Source organism: Solanum tuberosum, unplaced genomic scaffold, assembly GCF_000226075.1.
Source record: "Solanum tuberosum cultivar DM 1-3 516 R44 unplaced genomic scaffold, SolTub_3.0 scf00037, whole genome shotgun sequence".
Classification (NCBI taxonomy): Eukaryota; Viridiplantae; Streptophyta; class Magnoliopsida; order Solanales; family Solanaceae; genus Solanum; species Solanum tuberosum.
In genome coordinates, this window is record NW_006238961.1 from 837,182 (window position 1) to 859,550 (window position 22,369).

At 37.6% G+C, this 22,369-nt stretch overlaps 1 protein-coding gene across 1 annotated transcript; it reads right to left on the minus strand.

Moving 5' to 3' along the window:
• Positions 1–11,008: 11,008 nt before the first annotated feature.
• LOC102597924 (phospholipid:diacylglycerol acyltransferase 1-like) lies at positions 11,009–17,942 on the minus strand. The gene is made up of 7 exons (XM_006342289.2): positions 17,159–17,942; positions 16,327–16,549; positions 15,862–16,145; positions 14,200–14,524; positions 12,326–12,585; positions 11,405–11,898; positions 11,009–11,326 (listed from the first exon to the last, which is right to left on the minus strand). The coding sequence occupies exons 1-6, from the start codon at positions 17,572–17,574 to the stop codon at positions 11,415–11,417; spliced, it is 1,992 nt and encodes a 663-aa protein (XP_006342351.1). The 5' UTR covers positions 17,575–17,942; the 3' UTR covers positions 11,009–11,326; positions 11,405–11,414.
• Between the last annotated feature and the right edge of the window lie 4,427 nt (positions 17,943–22,369).

Genomic DNA, 22,369 nt, shown 5'->3' on the forward strand with positions numbered 1-22,369 from the left:
AACCCTAGATCAAACCCATGATCCCAAGTATTCAAAATAGGGTTGTTTCCACCATAGATTCTAGATCAAAACCCTCCTCCATCGATAATTACCCATTAGATTACGTTCTACGAATCGAAAAATGATTTTGGGGAGTTAAAAGTATACCTTTAGCCTCAAGAATGGTGGAAAACTGTCAAGAGTCGCCTGGGGTTCGTTCCTTAGCTCTAAAAATAGAAAAGTGCAGAATGAGGTCGTTTAGGGGTTTATTTACGACCTTAAGTCGCATCGGACCTGCCACAATAGTCCTCACCCCGCTACAACTGCCCCACCCTAGCGGCAGAAATCCCGCCCCAACAGCTTGCACGGAACCAATAAGCAAAATTAAGAATTCCAAACCCCCATTTCACAACACGCCATCATCCCATGACACTCAGAAAATACTGTTCATACTAAGATTGATTTTGGAAGTTCTTCTCACCCGAATTCAATTTCGTAAAGTCGTACATATTCCTTAACGTCTTAGCTATCTACTCATGTAATCAAATTAATAATTAGATCTCTTATTTGTTACCAGATTTCCCTAGACCTCATGGACTCCGATTTTGTTCAAATCTGGACTAGGCTAGGAAATCCAAAGTTACTACTCAAAAGTTTTCTGGCCCCAATTCTTTTCCCATTGAGTTTTCTATAATGACAGGAACATGTCGTTACAATAGATACCAATTTACCCATCACTCGTCCCCGAGTGACAAACTAGGAGAAAAGGGCTAAAGCAAGAATATAGTAGTATCTGAATCGTCGAATAACTGGGGATACTTGTCCTACATACTTTTTCTGTCGACTCTGGGTTGCTAGAAGCTTAGCTTGGATACTTCTCACCTTACCCTGAACATCTTTCACCAAATCAACTCTCAAAGGTTTCACATCTTCAACCTCAAACCAACCAATTTAACACATACACATACTCCCATACAATGCCTCAATGAAGTCATCTCAATACTCGAGTGATAAATATTATTGTATGTAAACTTAACTACAACAAAAGCGATTCTCAACAACCACCAAAGTTGATCGTACACACGTCTACAATCTGTTATCAAGGACCTTGACACAATCATCCGGACGAATCCTTAGATCTTAAGCTTGATAAAATTCCAAGTCAATACTCGCTACAAATAGAAGTGAACCTGAATCAACCGACACACATTCATAATACCCAAACAATCATAGTTCTTAACAATATCTCCATCCCGCAACATAAATTCCCATGAGCTTAAGTTATAACAAATTTAATCTTTAGAAACCATATACTCATCGAGGGATATGTCCAAGCATACAACCCCTCCAACAATACTATCGAAATGGTTGATTTAGTAATTGTAGATTACCTCTTAAGAACAATAGAATTGGACCCAAAGATCTCCACTTTCAACCACACATAAACAATACATGACCTTGACGACTAGGGGAATATTAAGATTGCCGGACAACCACAAATACGCATGGTAGCTGATGAGTCCACGATTTGGACTCATTTAGGGCTTTTATTTTAATAGATTTAGTGTCCTCAAATGCATATTTTATGCCAACAACAGATGTAAATCCTTGATTTTTTAGGTATTTGGATTGAGGAACAAAGCATGGATACTAACGAGCAAAAAGGAACTAGGCAGCTGAAAGAACGAAGAAAAGAAAGCCTGAGGATCGCCTAATCCATTGGGTGAGTCGCCGAATGGCCATTTGTCTCGCCTAATGTTCTAGTGTGCCGAGCCCTGAAGGAGAAAATCAAGTCGGCGATAGAAAGGAGTAGTCGACGAGTCGCCGAACGGTTCCGCGATGCATTTCCATAACGCCCAAAGTACAAAACCTGAAGATGCTGAAGGCCAAAGCAAAAAGGTGATGGAATTGACCAAAAGGCGGATCGACCAGTGGATCAACGATCCCGACTTATTGCGCCGAATGGGTCCTTCGCAACACATTTTTGGCGACTATAAATACATTTTTTTTAATTCTTAGTTGAGTATCTAGAATTCAATAGTTTTCATTATTATTCAGTTTTCAAGTTTGAGAGCTTATAACTGAGTTTAGAGACAATATTTCCTTAGTTATAAAGATTTGAAGATTTCCATTTCTGAGAAATTGGAAGTGGGTGTTGAAGATTCTTTATCTTAGATCTTTGTAAAGACAATATCAATCTTACCCAGTTGATGGAAACACAATTTGGTAACGATTTTTACCTTTTTATGATGTCTAGCTAAAACCCCAATTCTTGGGGTGTGATTATGGGTTGATTTAGCTGCTGGGTATTGTTAATTGATAGCGTAAATATTGTTTAAAAGTGATTTCATTCAGTAATTGTGGCTTAATCTAAAGGGTTGTAGTTGCAAATGCAACTCTACCTTCGTGTTTTTGGCTTGCTCGAGAGAGTGGTTTTGAAACCAAGATTACTAATTTGATGGTTTGTGGGTATTGGGTTGTCATGGGTTCAGCTCGAGAGAGTGAACCCTAAACCCTTTTCTACACATTCAGCTCGAGAGAGTGAATGGACTAAAGCGTAGGCTGTTCTTAATTGCTGCTTATTGGTGTTCGAGAGAAACTAATTTGATTCTGGATAAATTGTTCGAGAGAAAATTTATCCCCACTAAAGTCTAGCTTATTCACTAATTTACAGCTATTCACTATTAATTGCAATCACCCAATTGTCTACCTTAGCCCATAATCCAATCACATCCCAAGAACCCGTCTCTATACTTGCTATTTTTGTGTTATTTGATGTTGTAGCTGATAGTTGAAACCAAATCCCCCCGATATTTGACACTTGTGTCGCCCCTAACTTGAACAATGCTTTTACTCGTAAATGTTTTTAGCTATAATTGACTTGAGCATATTCCTGCTTTCCTATTGATTCCCAAATACGTACCATGCCTTTATGACTCGACCCCAACTCACTTAGTTGGGTTATATTACTATTTAACGATTGTTGACGCTTAGTATTGGATGAAGTGTCCTGATACGTTAATCAAAATGGCGCCACTGCCGGGGAGTGGTATTACTTGAGAATTCTTAGTTAAGTTGATTTTTGTTCTTGTTAGTTATAGTGATACTTACTTAGTTTTAGTTTTGTTTTGCTTGTTTGTGTGTTGAAACATGAAGTATGAGTGTGAACGGCAGCAATGACAGTCAAGTAGGCCATCAAGATGACATCGGAAATCTCAATGATGTCAACGAGCCTAATGCTAATGACCCCAATCTTATGGGTGGTATTGGTGCCATTTGCTTTCCTCCGACTGAAGGGAATGCAGTGTTCCACATCACGAGTGCTATGTTGCAACTCTTGCAATTGAATGGGCTTTTTAGTGGTATGTCTCATGAGGATCCCCATGAGCATATTAGAAACTTCGTAGATGTATGCGGACCTCTCTCCTTCAAGAACATATCTCAAAAGTCGGTCCGATTGAGGTTGTTCCCGTTCTCTTTGATAGGGGAGGCATGTAAGTGGCTAGCTGAATTGCCATGTGAATCAATCACTTCTTGGGAGGAGTTGGTCACTGCATTTCAAGTGCGATTTTTCCCTCCCTCGAAGATGATGACTCTTCGGGACAACATTCAGAGCTTCAAGCGTCTAGAAGGTGAGCCAATTCATGAAACTTGGTTGCGATTCAAGAAGTTGGTGCTTCAATGCCCAACCTATGGCTTGCCTGATAACGTGTTGCTGCAATATTTTTTACCAGAGTCTTTGACTTGGTAAATAAGGGTGTTGCTGACCAACTTTCTCCGGGGTTTGATGCAACAACCTTATGTGATAGCGGCTCAACTCTTGGATGGCATGACTACTATAAACAAGGAGTGGTATACCCATGAACCTCTCATGTTTAAACTAACCAAAGAGCAGATGGAGAAAGACCAAGAGAGGGACCAGAACATGGCCAAGATCATGACACAACTTAACATTTTGTCTAAAACTGTCATGGGAGCTGATGCTCGAAGTGTCAATGCGGTGGGTGTCGGGTGTGCTAATCCGAATGAGTCTATGTTTGAGGCTTTGTATAATGAATAGGTGAATTTCCTAGACAACCAATGTGGTGGTTATCATTCAAACTACCCGAGGCAGGTTGGTAACCAAGGTTGGAATATGGATGAAGGTTGAAAGGATCGTGATCGAGAATGGAGGGACCTAAATCCTAATTGGAAGGATGGGGAGAAGGATAGGTATGTGCCTCCCCATGAGAGCCAAAAGCCAAAGGGTTCGGAAAGTGGCCGGTCTAAGAATATGCTTTCTCGTATCCTCAACAAAGTTGAGGGGTCGGACAAGATTCTAAACGAAATGAAAGACGATGTGTCGACCCTTAGTTAAACCGTTACCTCCCATTCAGTATCGATCAAGCAGTTGGAGACCCAAATGGGTCATATCTCGTCTCATTTGAACCCGAGACATCAAGGGGGTTTACCTAGTGATACTATGGTCAACCCCAAGAATGAGGTTTAAGTGTGGACTTGTGTCGTGCCACGACGTTAACTAAGGCGATGCTTGGGAGACAACCCAAGTTTTATTTTTTTTCTTTTTAAGTTTGAAATAATGGTGTGTTGATTGTGCAGGTCAAAGTGTGGAAAGTGTTTGAAAAGTGCAGTTTGGCAAGCTAAAGGTCCAGTCGGCAAATCGCCGAAGAGGTTGGGGTCCGCCGTTGGACTCAAGACAACTTTAAATTGGAGTTTGTAAAACTCAGCGACCCCAAGAAATTATTGGTGAGTCACTGACCAGGTCGGCGATCGCGATCTAATCCGCTGTTTGGACCCCACATCAACTGAAGGTCCTGTAAAACTCGGCGAGGTAAGTGACCACTCAGCGTGTCGCCGAGTGGGTCAGCGAGAACGACTAATGTCGCCGAATGGGCGAGAACTGGATGGTTCTTAAAAGGCCAAAGGTTTAAACTTCCAACTCTTTCACTTTCCCTCACTTTCAAACTTCTCAAACTCACACCCGCACTTTAGTTTCTATCCTTTTGCATTCCTACCGTGTTTTAGTCGTTGGAATTGTGTTTGGAGTGGATTACTTTATTGCCTAGCATTTCAGTCTAGATTATTCAGCATTTAAGGTTGGTTTTCTGAACCCGAATCTTTGTTTAGTGATTTTGTAATCTTATGCAAATGATCTTATCTTAGTGTTGTGTGCTCTGATCTTAATTGTTTGAATGCATGTTTTAAATTCAATATCCTTGCTCGTATTGTTTATATTGTTGAAATCCCATAATTGTATGCCTTCAAATTGGTTAAATCTTGTGGGGTTGTGCTTGCATGTTGTTGGGTCTAGTCGGGTGAAGTCTAAGTAACCCGTAGTTGTGCCAATGATGTAATTTTCCCAATAATAGAGCGGGTGATGTCATTCTTGAGGGCAAAAATCGTCAAATGGCCAAATTTGGCAAAACCGGGAGAAGTCTGAGTATCCCGGGGTAATGGGTGTTACGGGTCTTGCCTTAATTTGATTAGTGCATGCTTTGATTTTATTTTTGGGGGTTGCGGGGTTGAATTCGAGAACTTGGGTTGAAAGTAGGCACGTTGGGTCATTTGGCGAGCTGGGTCGAGCTCGCCGAATCACTCGACGGTTCGCCGAAGTTCCCCATCTCGCCTTTAATTTCATGTTATACTTGTTGTTTGACTCTGTAACTTTTGGCGAGAAGCTTGAGGTCACCGAAGACACTCGATGACTCGTCGAAAGTCTTCTTGATCGCCATTTATCTGCACCACTAAGCCTTAAATTGCACTGTAACTTTCGGAGGGCTAATCTTTGCTCGCCGAATGCTGTCGACGATTTGCCAAAAGGCCTTCCCATCGTCGGCATGCCAAATCTTTCTGAGAATTTTGAGTCAATCCTTTCGGCGAGCCCGATCTAGCTCGCCAAAGTGATTCGGCAACTCGTCGATCGGTTCGGCGAGTCTGTCTGCATTTATTTTTCTGTCCTTTTGATTGAAATATTTCTAACTTCTTACTGATATTTTGCAGACATGGCTAGACCAAAGTCTGCAGGTTGGAACATGTCACCCCGAAAGAAAGCTAAGGGGATTGCACTCAATGAGGATACAACTGCATCTAGGGGCATGGCTACCAAACTTCCCACAACTGGTGGGAAAGGCAAAGGCAAATGCAAGGCACTTGCTTCACCGGAGGCCAGCTCCGACATTGACGGTATCTATGCCACTCACCTCACCACTTCTAAGAGTGAGGGTGAGCACCAGGAGCCTCAGACTATAGCTTCTGATGATGATGAGCTGGTAGCAACACAGAGGGCAGAGTTGTGGTAAAAAAGGATGAATGATCTATTTAGGATCAGAACTCCTCATCCCACCACTTCTTCTCCTCCAGTTCTAGCACAGGCAGTGGTGCTTGCACCACCAGTTCAGGGTCCTCCCCCAAGTCTATGAACAAATTAAAGACTGAGGGGCTGAGGACAATCATTGAGGAGAAACGTCTGTCCACGGATGGGGTGATTGATAGGTACCCCGATATTATGAGTTGTCTGAAGTCTCATAAGTTCCAGCTCTTCACAAAGCCCCGTTGCCCGTTTATTCCAAGCTGGGTTAGGGATTTCTACAGTGCGTACAATGCCTTGATACCACAAAGGAAGAAGCAAGTAGCATCATTTAAACTGGTTGACTATGTAGTTGTCCGGGGGAAGAGGGTGCAGTGCGATTTTCCTGCCATTAATGTTGTCCTAGAGTGCACTACGAGACATGAAGATGACTGCCTGTGTATGATCAGGACAAAGATGCTGGACAACATGAAAAAGTGGTTAGCTCCGTTGATATCTGATGGCACACCGAGTTGGTTGGAGGCTGATCTTAGGCATATTTATATGCCTAAGTTGTCAATATTTGCCCATGAATTGATTGAAGTAATGAATGATCTTGAGTCTATTAGCTTGATTTTGTTATACTTGCTATGATTATGCACTAATACATGTGATTAGAGATTTCAGGAACGCTCAAAGAAATTGGAGGCAAATTGAAGAAAAGAGATGCTAGAGAGCATGGAAATCGGCTAAGGATGAAGGCTCCAGGGCCAGGTGCACTCCTAGGCGCGAGGCACCAGGGTCCAACATTCATCGGCCTTTCTCAGGCGCTCTGAGAGGCGCGACGCGCCAAGGCCAAACATTCTAGGGACTTTTTCAGGCTTGAGAGGCGCGGGGCGCCAAAGCTGATACAACTGGAGCATGTTCGTGGGGCGATAGGAGGCGCGGCACGCCAAGGAAATCCCGATTTTATAAGCTTAAGTTGTGTTAAAAAGGATTCCTAGTTGAAGTAGATTTTGTCTCCAATTTTCCTAAACTTATAAATAGACCCATTGAGCTACATTGTGGGCGATCGACATTATTTTGGTGTGCAAGAGCAAGATTCATCTTTTGTAATAGGTTTTAATCTTCTAAACTCTTCTATTTTCCGGAAATCGCATGAACAATTGTATTTTGTGGTTTTCTAATAGCATGAGTGGCTAAACGCTCTAGTTTTGGGGCTGTAGCTACGAATGGATTGTTGATTATTAAAGGCTTTATGAATTAATTCTTGGTTGTCATTATAAGTTACTTCTATATTCTTGTTTTAGTATTTTATGCTTGATCACCATAAGATAAATACATTGTCTAATCATAAAATCGAGAGATGAGGGATTAGATAGACCAGAAAATATAGAGAGCTCGATCGACCCATTTGATTGAGGTGATTTGTGTTTAAGAGTGACGCCCGGACGAACAACTTGCTTGGTTACGAAATAGGATGAAATATAAATGCTCGCCATTTAGTCTATTTATCCCCGCTCAATGATGTAGTTAGATAGCTAACTGGAGTAGGTGACTAGATGTGTGTATCCCGACTAATACAATTAACCCTATAAACCAGTAACTTGACAACTGATTCGTTCTAAGCCAATAATATGATACATGAGATTCATTTCATGTTGCAGCCCTGGAATTGTCCTTTACTTGCTTGAAACATCATCTTAAAGTCGTTCACATTTAGTTACGTTTATTTAGTTCGTAATTAGTAGTAGTTAACAATCAATCATCAACTCTTGAAAATGTTACTTTTACTTTTATTTGTAGAATTAACTGTTAAATATAAATTGATCATAAGTCCCTTGGGAACGATAACTCGTTTCTTAAAGAATCTATATTACTTGCGCGACCACGTACACTTGCGTGTATACTGGGGAGCAACAAGTTTTTGGCGCCGTTGCCGGGGACTTAGAAATTGATTTATATTCGATCTTCTTAAGTCTACAATTACAATATTCAGGTATTAATTGCTTGATCTTAGCTTGTTTATTGCAGGCACGTGATTTTCAGGTCTGGCTCGGAAGGGAGAACTTGTCGAACCTTACAACGAACCCGAAAGAGTTTTACTCCAGTGTAGAAAAATGAATCAAGGACGTCCAGGAGAATTGGGGTTAGGTCTTCCGGGAAACATTGATGATGATAATCAAGACAACATAAATAACCCAGAAAACGTGAATAACCAAAGGAACCTGAATAACCAAGGAAATTTGAATAACCAAGGAGTATCGCCTGTCATACCCAGTCTGTGATGTGGCAGTCCCACTCACAGCTAATTTGGCATCTAGTATTAGGAAACCTCCATCGGGAGGGGGGGGGGTAGATTTGAACTAAAGCAGAGCATGGCACAAATCCTCCATTCTAATAGGCAATTCACGGGTCTCCCCCACGAGGATCCTCAAATCCACCTTTAGGAACTTCATAGATATTACTGATACATACATCCTAATTGGAGTTTCATCACACTATGTGAGGCTGTCGTTGTTCCCATACTCATTGTTAGGAGCCGCAAGGCGTTGGTTAGATTCTGAGCCACCGAACTCCATCACGACTTGGGATTATCTAGCAAAGAAGTTCTTGAGTCGATTCTTCCCATCCAAGAAAACCGCTAAGCTGAAGAGTGAGATAATAAGCTTTTCTCAAAATCAAGGGGAGGACATGTACCAATCGCGTTTCAAACAAATGTTGAATGTTTGCCCACACCACATGCAAACAAATGAGGTACTTGCTCACACTTTCTTTGAGGGTCTAGATTATAATGCTCGTTCACTTCTTAATAGTGCAGCAGGTGGACAGGCCCTAGCTAAAACATGTGAAGAGTTGTTCAACTTACTCGATAAACTCTTAGAAGGAAACCAATGGTAAAAGGGAGAAATGCCTAGAACCACAACCCAAAAGGCTGCGGGGATCTTAGATGTAGATCAAGCTACTGCCATAAATGCCAAATTAGATGCAATGCAACATAACATGACCTTACATTTTAAACAAATGGCTCTAAACCATGCACCGGTAAACGTTGTACTACAGACAGCCAATTGGTTTGAGGTATGTGGTAGTGGAACTCATGAAACTGATCAATGTGAGGCAAATCTGAATTCCGTAAACTATGTGGGAAATACACAAAGGGGTGGAGTTCAGCAAAATCATGGTAACACTTACAACCCTAGTTGGAGGAACCATCCTAACTTCTCATGGGGTGGGAACCAAAACCAAAATCAGGTGCAAGGGGCTAACCAATATCGTTCTCAAGGGGCTGGGCAACAATACCAAAATCTTAACCATCACCAAAAGGGGGGATGACCAATGAAGAGCTACTCCAAAAGCTCATGACTGAAATAGGGACCAAATTAAATGTTAGAATATGTAAGCAGGATGAGAACATCAAAAACATCCAAATGTCCCAAATGAGTTTAGAGAAACAAGTTGTGCAAGTAGCTAATTCTCTGAACTTGCGTCCCCAAGGTGGGCTGCCCGGTGATACTAAATCCAACCCAAAGCAATTGCATGTGGTAAGTACTAAAAGTGGATTACAATTAGAGGAACTAGCTCCAAAGAAGAGAATTACTTAGATAAGTACCAAAGAAAAGAAAGTGGAAGAGGCAGTAAAAAGCTCCAATGATGAGGTACCCGTTCCTCAAAAGAAATTACCACCTTCGTTTCCACAAAGGCTCAAAAAGCAAAATGAAGATGAATGCTTCGGTAAGTTTCTCTCTCTCTTTAAACAGGTTCACATTAATCTGCCTTTGGTTGACATTTTGCAGGGTATCCCCAAGTATGCTAAATACGTGAAGGACATTGTGGCTAGAAAGAGGAGACTCACGAAGTATGAAACTGTAGCACTTACTGAGGAGTGCAGCTCTAGGAACCAAAATAGACTACCCAAAAAGTTAAAAGATCCGGGTAGTTTTACTGTACAGATTACTATTGGGCAAAGTGTTCATGCCCGCGAATTGTGTGATTTAGAAGCAAGTATAAATTTGATGCCTTTGTCATTGTATGAAAAGCTTGTGTTGGGTAGTCCAAAACGAACCACTGGTATTCTCCAACTTGCTGATAGATCCATTGCTAGGCCAGAGAGAGTGATAGAAGATGTGTTAGTTCAAGTAGGTTCTTTGATTTTTCCTGTGGTCCTAGATTTTGAACCCGATTCTAAAGTTCCATTCATTTTGAAACGTCCGTTCTTGGCCACGGGTAGGGCATTGATTGATGTAGCAGCTAGTCAATTAAGAATTCCAAACGTCCGTTCTTGCACGAAACCAGTGAGCAAAATTAAGAATTTCAAACCACCATTTCACAACACGTCATTATCCCATGACACTCAGAAAATATCGTTCACGCTAAGATCGATTCCGAGAGTTATACTCACTGAATTCAATTCCGTAAAGTCGTACAGATTCTTTTAACGTCTTAGCTATCTACTCATGTAATCAAGTTAATAATTAGATCTCTCATTTGTTACCAGATTTCCCTAAACTTCACTAACTTCGATCTTGTCCAAATCTGAACTAGGCTAGAAAATCCCCCCAATTCTTTCCCCATTGACTTTTCTATAACAACGGGAATAGATCGTTACAATATCTCAAACTATCGTAAATGGTATGCAGATACCCTCTGTCATACTTTTGGGACATTGGTGCCCCTACCATGCAAAAACTAGAGCATATTTTTGTTTGTAAACACACTTGTCCCTCCTTTTGTGCCGTGTAATAAGGAAAATAATTGAACATATAAATGCAGTACTTGACTGCTCCAATATTAGGTCTACAGACTACACTATGCTATGTAGGATGATATAATTACAGGCAAAAAAATCAATGGATGTCCAAAATTTCTAAGTTATGCAACCTAAACATGCATGCTTCCTGCAACATTTACAGTTCAAGGACACTCAAGTAACCAGCTTCAGGTTTCCCAGAGTATTCTTGTTTCAAGTACACGACAGATGTTTCAACCGGGAGACGAGAAGCCAGATGTATAGCAAAGCACCACCAGCTCCTCAAACCAATTGATTGCACACATGAAATTCTGCATACAAAAGTAGCTATCTAAGAAACATATAGCACTAGTCTAAAGCTTGTAAGAAAGACATGGCATAAATCTCACCATATGAAATCTAAAGCTTCAGTTTAATCCTTTCAGACCACTTGAAAATACCCGAGTACACTTGATCTCCTCCCAGGTCTTCTCCAGTAGCCCCAGCAGCTACTCTAATGATATCTTCAATAAGTGCAAAATTTCCCATTATATCAACATGAGCACCACTTTGTGTTCCCCTGCCCTCTAAAAGATTAGCTGGAGGGGCGTGATTGTACTCTCTTATAAATGTACGGATGCCTGATGGATTAAATCGGGTCTTTCCTCTCCACCCTTTCACACACATGTAACCTGCACTTAGAATAGGTACAGTCTCATCTCCATCAATATGAAAGACACCGCCTTTCAAGCAAGGGCTTTCGCTTCCACCCTCAGCCGAAGTATCTATCTGGAAAGGAATATAGCAATCTCCACCAGGACTTAGTTTGTATACATAGGCTCTTTCAGTTGGAATTCCAACTCCATACATTGAGAAGATCTCCATCCCTGGTGCATTGGGTAATCTAAAAATGGAACATCACAGTGAGAAGTAGCTATAAATATGCCAAATAGATTGCTGTAACACATAATGAACCAAGTCAAGGAGGATCATATTTTGCAATATCTTCTATGAACAATTTCATGCTGAGGAAGAAGTAAATAGCTACTGCCAAACTGGAACTTTGGGATGGAAACTAATAGAGAAAGTTAACAAGATGGACCAATGCTCCAAAAAAATGTTTGCATCCCCTAGAACCCTGAAATTTCACCTTTAATTTCCATGTTGTACAACAAAACATTGGTGAATGGAAGAGGTCTGAGTTTCAGTTGTGTCCTTGATATATTTGCATACCATAGAGACTTAGAGAGTCGAAAAGATAAAGAGAAGAGCTGGCCTAAGAGCACGGACACAGATCAAGAATACTTTTATAGAAAAACATAGAAGCTTACTTTGTTTCCAGGGGATTTGACCAATATTTGTAGTGTTCATATTTTTTGTCATCCAGATCATCAGCAATTCCATATGAAAAATGAGCACTACCACGCTTCATCAACTTTGGTGCAACAAAATGAAGAAGATCCAAAACAGATCCAGCTGTGTAAACTTTGTAATCTGCAACAGCTTTGACACCTCCAATACCCATATCATGGTACTCAGTCCACACATCACGGCAAGTGGAATTGGCATGACTTTTACCTTTAAGAGCATCCTGGGGAGGACCGAACAATGGAGGGGGAAAGTTAGAACTATTTTGTTTTTTTGAAGAAAGCTAAAACCATAAAGTAAAAATGCAACATCTGTAATTGTTTTCTGATAACCTGTCCATGTGGAAGTTTAAGCAAACAGTGGTAGACACAAACAAACTAGTATAAGTCATTAAGCGTATATGGAAACATGAGAAACTGATTTGTGGATAGTAGAGTACCTCAAAACGGGATGGAGTATTGGAATAATTTTTTTTTTAATGTCAGTATTGGAATAACTGTTAAGTGTTAATTCATGGTAATTTGCAATACAATGTGTAATTCTAGCCTCTTCAGGTTCAGGATGCATTATGTATTAAAACCACTTTAACCTGCAACAGGATTTGCCAAATAATTTCTGCATTTTTTCCTTATTTGGACACAGTGACAGTAGAGAGTTTTTCCTTATGAAGGATAGCAGTGCACTTAACATGTAAGTCACTCTAATGACTGATTTAATTCCTTATGTTTTCTGAAAGCTGATCAAATCAACAATTTCACTCTGAAAGACAAATGACTATCCTGATCTCCTGGAGAGCAGCACCAAGCACAAAAATATGTCATCCACCAGTGAGAGACTACCAGGAGATGTCCTACTCACAAAAAGAAAAAATGCACTACCACAAGATGTCTTATCTGACAACTCATAGACTTGAGAAATGAACTCCACTAGTCAATGGATCTCAAATTACAAAAATGTGGCATCAATTTGATAACTAACCACTGGTAGTACTTTAAAATCTGCTTTGAGACATTTTAAAGTGCTATTGACTTCTTTGTCTGATTTTTCCCTTTGGATTGGAAATTGTATGACTACTAATTACTTATCAAAGGAGTGAAAAATGATCCATGCAATCATTTATATGACTGATGCAAGAATACCTGAGGGATTCATTAGCCTATAGTAATAGATGTTCTATTGCTGCTTTGGCTACTTGATCATTAATTAGGGGAGATTTTGAGCTTTAGTGGATATTGGACACGTAAAAGAAGAAAAAGACTCTGAATAGGCAATAAAAAAAAAAGTTCACGTGCAGATTTCTTAGAAATGTGCAGAGATGCAGACACACCAGTCTGCAAGAGAGAATTCATATAAAACAATGGAACTCGGTTCAGAAATTCCACATTAACTTGAAAGAACTCAGAGATACTTAGAGTTTTACTTAGGATTAAAGAAATTCCAACTTCTTCTTCTTTTTTTTGAGGGGGGGGGATAAGGTATCACATCCAACTTGAGACTTATATGAAAGAGAAAATGTTCTCTTCTTATTCCATTTGTGTCTCATGTCACCACTCACCAGGCCTTTTCCATCCTCTATATTAGAAAGTAGAGCAAAGGATGCATATTCACTACATATGGGAAGCTGATACAAAAAAGATTATTTGTATATTTAACACATTTGTGACAACCTGTTGGTACCTTTTTTTGTTTTGGTTGGCATGTGAGGATTTAGGTCTAAGCATCTTTCCATACTGGTGTTAATGGGTCATAATGTAATTTAAGAACATGAAGATTCAAGTAAGTTTTTACCCTATAGATAGTGGTTAGTTAAAATCCAAAATTAAAGTAAGAACATTACTCTGAAGTCAATCCTCTCAATCTCTGATGAGTGCAAATCAGCTACATGCTTCCCGAATGATATTAATCTTCCATACTTCACACGAGTAGCATTAGCTGACTTTCTTGTCCTGTCATTCTCTGATGTCTGGGTGCTATTGTTCTTTGGCTTCTTTTCATTACACTCATGGCCTTCTTCAGGGGACCAATCCAGTCCACCCCAGATTGTGTCCCCACCTTTAGGTATCATTGACATTGTTGAATCCCATGTACGAGTCATTCGCATTACATGCTGTAAAGTTTGAAAGTTGAACATTTCATTTTCTAAGAAACTCGGGGCCATAGACCTGCAGAAGAGGCAATTTCAACTTTAGCTCAAGAATGCCTCTCGCAGATAAACGAAAGGCTGGAAACTCCAGGTTATGCAATGGTGGTAACACATCTCTTGCACACAGCAAAAAACATACTTGTGCACGCAATCACTGTCTTGCATGTGCATTATACATTCCCCTTGAGAAAAAGATGCAAACACACTCACTAGAATAGATAAGATGATCAAAAGAACATAGCTTCAGAATAGTATCATAGATGAAATTAATTAGATTTGTTTAGGGTACAAAAAGATTAGCATCTTTTCTTCTTTGTGCTCTTAACACTACGGGCAAGAATGTGGTACACCGTACATCTTACTCTAGTCGAGCGAAGTCGGGATATACAACCTCACAGATGATTACCAACAAGGAGGAGCAAGAGGAAAGGGATGCTAAAAACATTATCTAAAACATAGGTTTAGCAGCTCTTGTACTTATTGGAGCACAAATTTTATTTTCCATCTCTTGTCCATTCTATTTCTCTCCCTCTCGCCCTCCATTTATACAGAAGAAAGAAATAGAAAAAGCAAAGAACTTCATTAAAATCTACATGGCAATAGCACATTGTGAAGGCCACTAACACCCTCTTTTACAACTATGACAAAAGACTACCACAACGGTGATTAATTCAGACGAAGGAAGAATCAAGAAAGAAGCTAGTAAGTAGCATGAGGAAGAACCTAACAAGAGAAACTGAGAAGTTGAAGTGGACTTTTACACAGTATATTCCTTGTTAGACCCTTTATAGAGATCTGAAGTATGGCCATGTGTTACTGTGAAATATAGTTGGGTGGCCTGCACATAAATGCTCCCTTGAATTACATCATGTGAGTTTCATTCATTGGAATAGTTTACCTGATTGCAGGTAGAAAAACATAACCAACAGGTAAAGGTTAGGATCCTTTCTGAACCCCAAAGTAAAACGATAAGCTATTTTTTCTAAAAATGAGAAGGTAGAAGCCAAAACTATTAGGACCTTGGTGTTGGGAACTTGATCATAGTATAAGAATTGCATGTTATGGATTATTTATCTTTCAGTGAAGGTCAAGAACCACTTAGAAAGGTGGAGCCAGGATTACAAATTTATGAATTTTGGTACAATGAAGTGCTAATAACGGGGTTCTAAATTTACTATTTGTACCCATTAAAAGTATTTATTAACACAAACACACTGGTTGAGCAAAAGCTATTAGGTTCGGCCGAACTTGTGTCTGAGTTTTTATCTCAACAATTAGACATTTCAAAAGAAGAGAGCGCAACATAATTACTGTTATTTTAATAGAAAGCAAACTATTCATTGAAGAGAAAGAAACCTGGCAGCAGCAATATCCTTGGCTTCAGCTGAGAATAAACCTGAGACTGCTTTCGGGACACCCAAAAAGGGTCCTCCAATGTTCATTACTGCTTTTAAATGTTTAGCACACCAATCTGATCCACCTCCTCCACCCATTGGAGCTGGCGCCTCTACCCATTTCATGAAATGCAAGAAGTATAGAACACCCATTGAGTGCGGAATTATAACCACCTTTTTCCCACCACTCGAAGCCACCATGAGTTCTATGTTACTTTTAATCCTGCTTAGAGTTTGATCTCGCACCTACAGATTTTGAGAGAAAAAATGATGGGTTATCATTTTGCAATGGTAGTCGCTAGACGTGCAGATACACATATTTTGTAACTCTGGGTCAGATATTGTAAGGAAACATAGACCAGCAAATCATAAAACACCAGAACAACAGCGAAAACTGCACATGTGCTTCTTTCAGAGTTCACAGTACCTCAGTGTTCTGAAATGAGATCCTCCAATCATAAGCAGCCATATACATGTTTTTCTCCTCATATCCAATGCGAGCCAAATTAGCAATTAAAACAGCCCAAACAAAATAACCTGGAGCAAAGTAATCAGCTGCTACAAGCCCAGAGACAGGTCTAATCCTTATACCAGAAGGATCCAATCCAGTTTCATTATCAAGTGACATATGTTCCACCCAGCAAAGAGGTCTGCATTTTATTTCGACAAAGAGTAGGCGCTTCATAAGCAAAAGTGTAGAAGCAGAAGATTACATAAGTCAATTGGTCTTTATCCATTATTTGTTACAACTTTCAAGAAGAAATATATGAAAAAGGAAGCATAACTCACTCCCCTACCACCAGCACTTACTTTAGCTGCCACATTAGCCTACTCTACTTAATGGCAATAGTTTGAAAATTTTTCAAAAACAAAGTTAGAAAAAAGTACTTGCCTAACTCAAAATCCAAATTTGCAGAATAAATGCCATAAATCCCACCAGCCCAAGATCCACTATTCTTTTTGTTGCTTTTTAGTGAAAACCAAACAAAAAGAAAGAGAGAAAGTTAAGAGCCAACTATAGTCACAAGGAATTGTGGAAAAAAGTAGTAAAGATTGAATCTTTTCAGCATTCGGAACTTTTTCCATTAACAACTAAGAACACCTTACTCACGTATTTACCCTGAACTCAATAAATCCATTGATAAAATCACTGTATAGTGTAGTGTAATCAACCTCCAGAACATCATAAAAGGCTAACATCAGAACATTCTAAAAAAGTACAAATTTGATGGACTAGAAAAGAAAGAAGATAAAGGTACCTTTTGTACAATTCACCAAAAGTACCACCCCATAGTCTCTTCCTAAACAAACCTTCAGCACATTGATGTCCTTCCCACAACTCAAGTCCACCAGTGACAATCCCAGGTACAAATACCACTGGATGCTTAGCTCTTAACCCTTCCTTAGCCAATTTGACTCCTGGTGGATCCGGCAATGGCCCCGTTATCGCCTCCGTCACATACTGTGGAAAAGATGCCGGCATTGCGTTATAAAGAAACAACAATAACCACCATATACAACATATACAACCAACAAACCAACAGCAACCATCCACACAACTCCATCTCCCCTTTCTCTTCCTCAAACTTCCATTACTCTTCTTCTCCTTAAATTCTTCATACTCCGGCTCTGTTTTCTTGTTTTCTGTGCCCTTCCTACGCCTTAGTATTGACATGTATGTATGTATGTATGTATGTATTTACAGCTGAATAATTATTACTCACCAACTTATTGGGTGCTTTTAATGACTGAAAATCAGCTTATTTATTCACTTTTCAGCTAATCAAATCTCAAGAATCAAACCCTAGCTCTGTAAATACATATACAAATACACTTGTATCTGTATATTGTCAGAGCAAATACTCTATATTATTAAGAAGAAGAAAAAAAACAGAGTTTTCTATAAATAGAACAACAAAAAGATACCAAATTTAAGTTAGTTTAAGTTCAATAAACAACCCATTTTCTTGAAATTAGTGTTTTTTTGTATGAATATAACAGAGGGGTTAGGGTTTGGGGGGGGAGGGTGATCGGAGCAGGGGAGGAATGGAAGCGGAGAAAACTATAGAAGGTGGAAGGGATGGGTAGTGAGGTCCATAGGTGACACGTGGAGCTTCGTGATGTTCTTTCTGATTAATTCTCAACCGTTGATTGAATCAGTGAGGTCAATTGACGGTGCGTGATGGGTTTTATAATTTATAATTTAAATGACTGGCAACAGGGGAGCACGTTAAATATACTCTAATTATGCAAAACATATTAAGGTACTTTCTATTTTTTTATATATATATATATATATATATATAAAATAGTTAAAACTTCAATAAATGAAAGGTAAGTATAAAAAAAATCTTAATAAGTTTTTTCAATAAATTCCTTTAATTAATTATAAAAAAGAGGAATTTTCGCAAATAACCCTCCACTGTAATAAATTTAATTATTCTTTATAGCTATAGTTTGCATATTTACGGGTTGTAGCTACAGTTTAAGTTGTATCAATTATATAATTCGCAGGTGAATTTATATAATTTGCAGGTACATTTGTATAATTGAGCTATTTTTGTATAAACTCAAAATAACGAATTTATACAAATACAAACATCTGAACTCTAAACAGTTATACAAATTATATTATACAAAATTACATTATAAAAAATTTATACAAATTACATTTATACAAATTCTGAATTATACAAATGTGCGAATTATATAAAATGAAAACTCCAACCCACGTAATTATTACTGAATATTGATCGTGAGTGGTAATTGATTAACTAAAACTATAATTATAATGACTAATTAACTAGTATATATTTATTTAATCATAGAATCTTTCCTAAAATCTCAATAATTTATTTAATATAGATTGGAGAAAATATTGCTGCCAGTAACCTTTTTATATATATCTTCTCTTTATTATTTTTAAAATATTGGTTGAGGAAGATACGGAGCACAATCTTTATGACTATTCAAAATATTGGAACTCTCTACTACAATAGTTTAGGATAAAGTTGTAATCATTTGACTAAACGTTGAATATCTTAAATTAATTTATTCTGTTTTGTTTAATATTTGATGCAACCCAAGTTATGTTAGTTATTAATTTGATTTATATTACTAACATTTTTCATAACTATGGCATTTATGTTAATTTTCGTGTTCTATTTAGTATAAATATCAAATAATTTTATTTATCAAAACGTAATCATAATTTATTAAATAAAATTGAACCAATATGGAAAGAATAAAAATTGAAACATACTTATAATGGAAAAGGCATGTTCCATTTAAGTTGGACCATAAATGATAAATATTTCATTAGTTACACATATTGAAGTTGAATATTGTAAATGATGATTTCATATTTTTTACTTACCAAAAACTTCCATATTTGAAACATTAGCAAAATATAGAAAACTTATATTGAGGTTCTTCTTTCCAAAAAAAAAAAAGGAATTTTTATTTCAACGTAAAATTTCATTTTTAAACGTCATTTATTTTTTTGCGATATGTTTTTCCCAATTTTAATCTTAACACTTTTAAAATATTGTCCAAACAACGACTATTAAAATTATTGTCGTGTATTTAATTTATTATGATTTTTAGTTAAATGTTTTTTCTTAGATTTTTGTGGAGGGTTTAGAGGAGTGACGTGTGGTTTGTCCAATATCAATATGGTTGGCTTTGAAATTCGAAATCTTTTTTGTCACTTTCAGCGAAAAACGGTTTGATGATTTCATTATATTTATCAAGTAAAATATTAGTTTAAATAATGTAAGTTACACAATATATATTAAGAAAATTCTCTCTCAAAAATGATTAATTTATTTTTTGTTATTGTTAATTGATAACTTGAATTTTATTATTGTAAAGCAAAGATTCGCTTTGTTCTTATAATTTTTTCACATAATTTTTTTTGTTCTCACAACTTAGCAATTTTCTTTTATTTCTTACTCACTTGTTGCTTATTTACAACTCAAACGGTCATCTCTATGTATAGGCGATGATGGAAGGATCTAATTAGGGTATTTACTATTTTACTATAAAATATCTCTCCAGCTATTTTATTCTAGAATCATCATTTTTAGAATATTTTTGGATTTTTCTCTCTAGAACGCTTATTCTTGAGTTCTTCATTTAATTCTCTATTACTCTTGAATATTTTAGATTCTTCGTTGAAATATCTTAAATGTTAATCAAGTTGGCGATGAATTTTTAACACTCACTCAACACCAACTTAATCTGATATATGTGTCTATTTGATTCTTGAAACTCTGCAATCATCACAATGTCAATGCTCTTTGAGGATCTTAACCTCTGATGTACAAGTCTCATTCCTGCTTTTTGAAGTTTTTTCAAAGATAGTAATCTCTTTCGTTTTGACCACCTCAACTAATGCTACATCGATATATTAATTGTTCGGATATTTCAAACGTTTTGACTGTCTTAGTTGAAGTTGTAGGGCTCCTTAGACTCCTTCTTGCAACTCTTATGGGGTTTGATATATTCCAGTTTGTTATAGACTCTTATTTTCTTCTTTTGAAGATATCTCTTTTGTATGCGATTTATGTTTTTTACATACCTCTTATTTTGATTTTGCCTTATTTTCTTGTTATTCTTCTTCAAGTTTAAGTTGTATTAGGTCCAATTGTCTTGAATCTACTAGGGTTATTTCTTCACACTTCACTATTGGTGCTTCATCAAATACCACACAAGTTGTTTTGACCGAAATGATATAGATTGAATTGAATGTTTTTTCCTCCATGATTGGTGAGTTTGTAGCTATCAAATTTACATACAATTTTATGTCATTCAACCTGAATAGGATATAGTTTTGCGACACAAATAGTTTCTTCATACTTAGAATATGGTAGACATATTGAAGTTCCAATTATCTCAAACTATGATGGAGGACAAACATTGCGTTTCCGATATGAGGTACACACTTTTTTTTGAATTATTTATGATCATCACTACTTGACTGCCTTTATATTCACTCATCTTGATAAGATTTTTCTCAGCATCTATCACGATCCGAGTCTATATTGTAATTGTGATCGACACTTAGGATCATGAATAACCCTAAGCAGACCTTGATATTGGCATGATGTTGAGGATTAAATTGTCATTTTATGAAGTGCAAGAGGAAGCTAAAATATAATTATCTTAAAAAAATACTTAATAGGTCATGTCCCAAATCCGAGAGACGCAATCCTACTGAACTATTTGTTCATGGTGCATAACAATCAACACAATTAAAGAAATAAGTATATCTTCTCATAAAACTATGCCCTCGATCGGCGATTCCTCTGTCAACAACTTTATAAAGAAAACAATTACTCCCAACAGTTCACAAAAAAACAATAATCATCTAGCACACAAGTCTTGTTGGGTCCACTGAGGCCATCATATATATCCAAACAATACATCTAACAATTTTCAAACATCGGTCATCCAACAAAGAAAATCAACATGACCAATAATGTGACAATACAATCCAACACAATAGTCTATAAATCTATGGATTATATACTTGGATGGAACTGGACCCCAACCTACTCAAAGTCTATAAATAGCAAAACAAGTAAACCTATAAGACTTTGCCAACCTCTGGAAGAAATGAGTCAACCAATCCGTTGGATAGGTGACAGTGCTACTCGATAGGTCTTTCTGATCGTTGCTCAAGACCTACAAGCATGAATACAACGTCCATAGACAAGGAACCTCAGTAAAAAATAATGTACCGAGCATGTTTGACAAATTGAAAACTGAAACTGAAATATAAAGACTGAATGAAAAGGGTAGGGGTAAAACACAAATATAATACCTTACCTCTCTACAATAAGACAATATAAACACATAACAAGAAATACCTTCATAAGTCCAATAGATACAAATATCACACCATCATTATAAGTCTAACAAGCACAAAAAGTCACTAAATATCCAATTGGCATCCTTACCTAAATCCGAATGATTATCCGATTTGAACTATTCAAATGTGTCGTGAATTAACGTACATATCTAAGACTCTATGGTATAATATATATGTATTTCCCTATAGGGTACATCATGCTTGTCGCGTAGATACTATCTATCTGGCCTATAAGGCATGATCTTATATGTTCGGAGGTATGATCTATTTGGTCTGTAGTCACTGTATATCAATCAACTGGTAGGCTCAAGAATCCTGCAATATTAGTGTCTATGAAGGCCAAAACAAGTTCATAAAGCGACATTCATAAAACATTATAACAATAGCAAGTGATCACATACAACTAAGCATAATCATAACATGTTTTTCTAGGTCTTTAAGTCGATGAAGTCCTACAAATTAACACTATATCATGTTACGGTAATAAATTAAATACTCAATAGAATTAGGATACAAGTCATGTAAAGACAATATAAGCCATAACAAGCTTAAGCCATATGAATCATGCTAGAAGAAAAATTATAGGCTTTACATA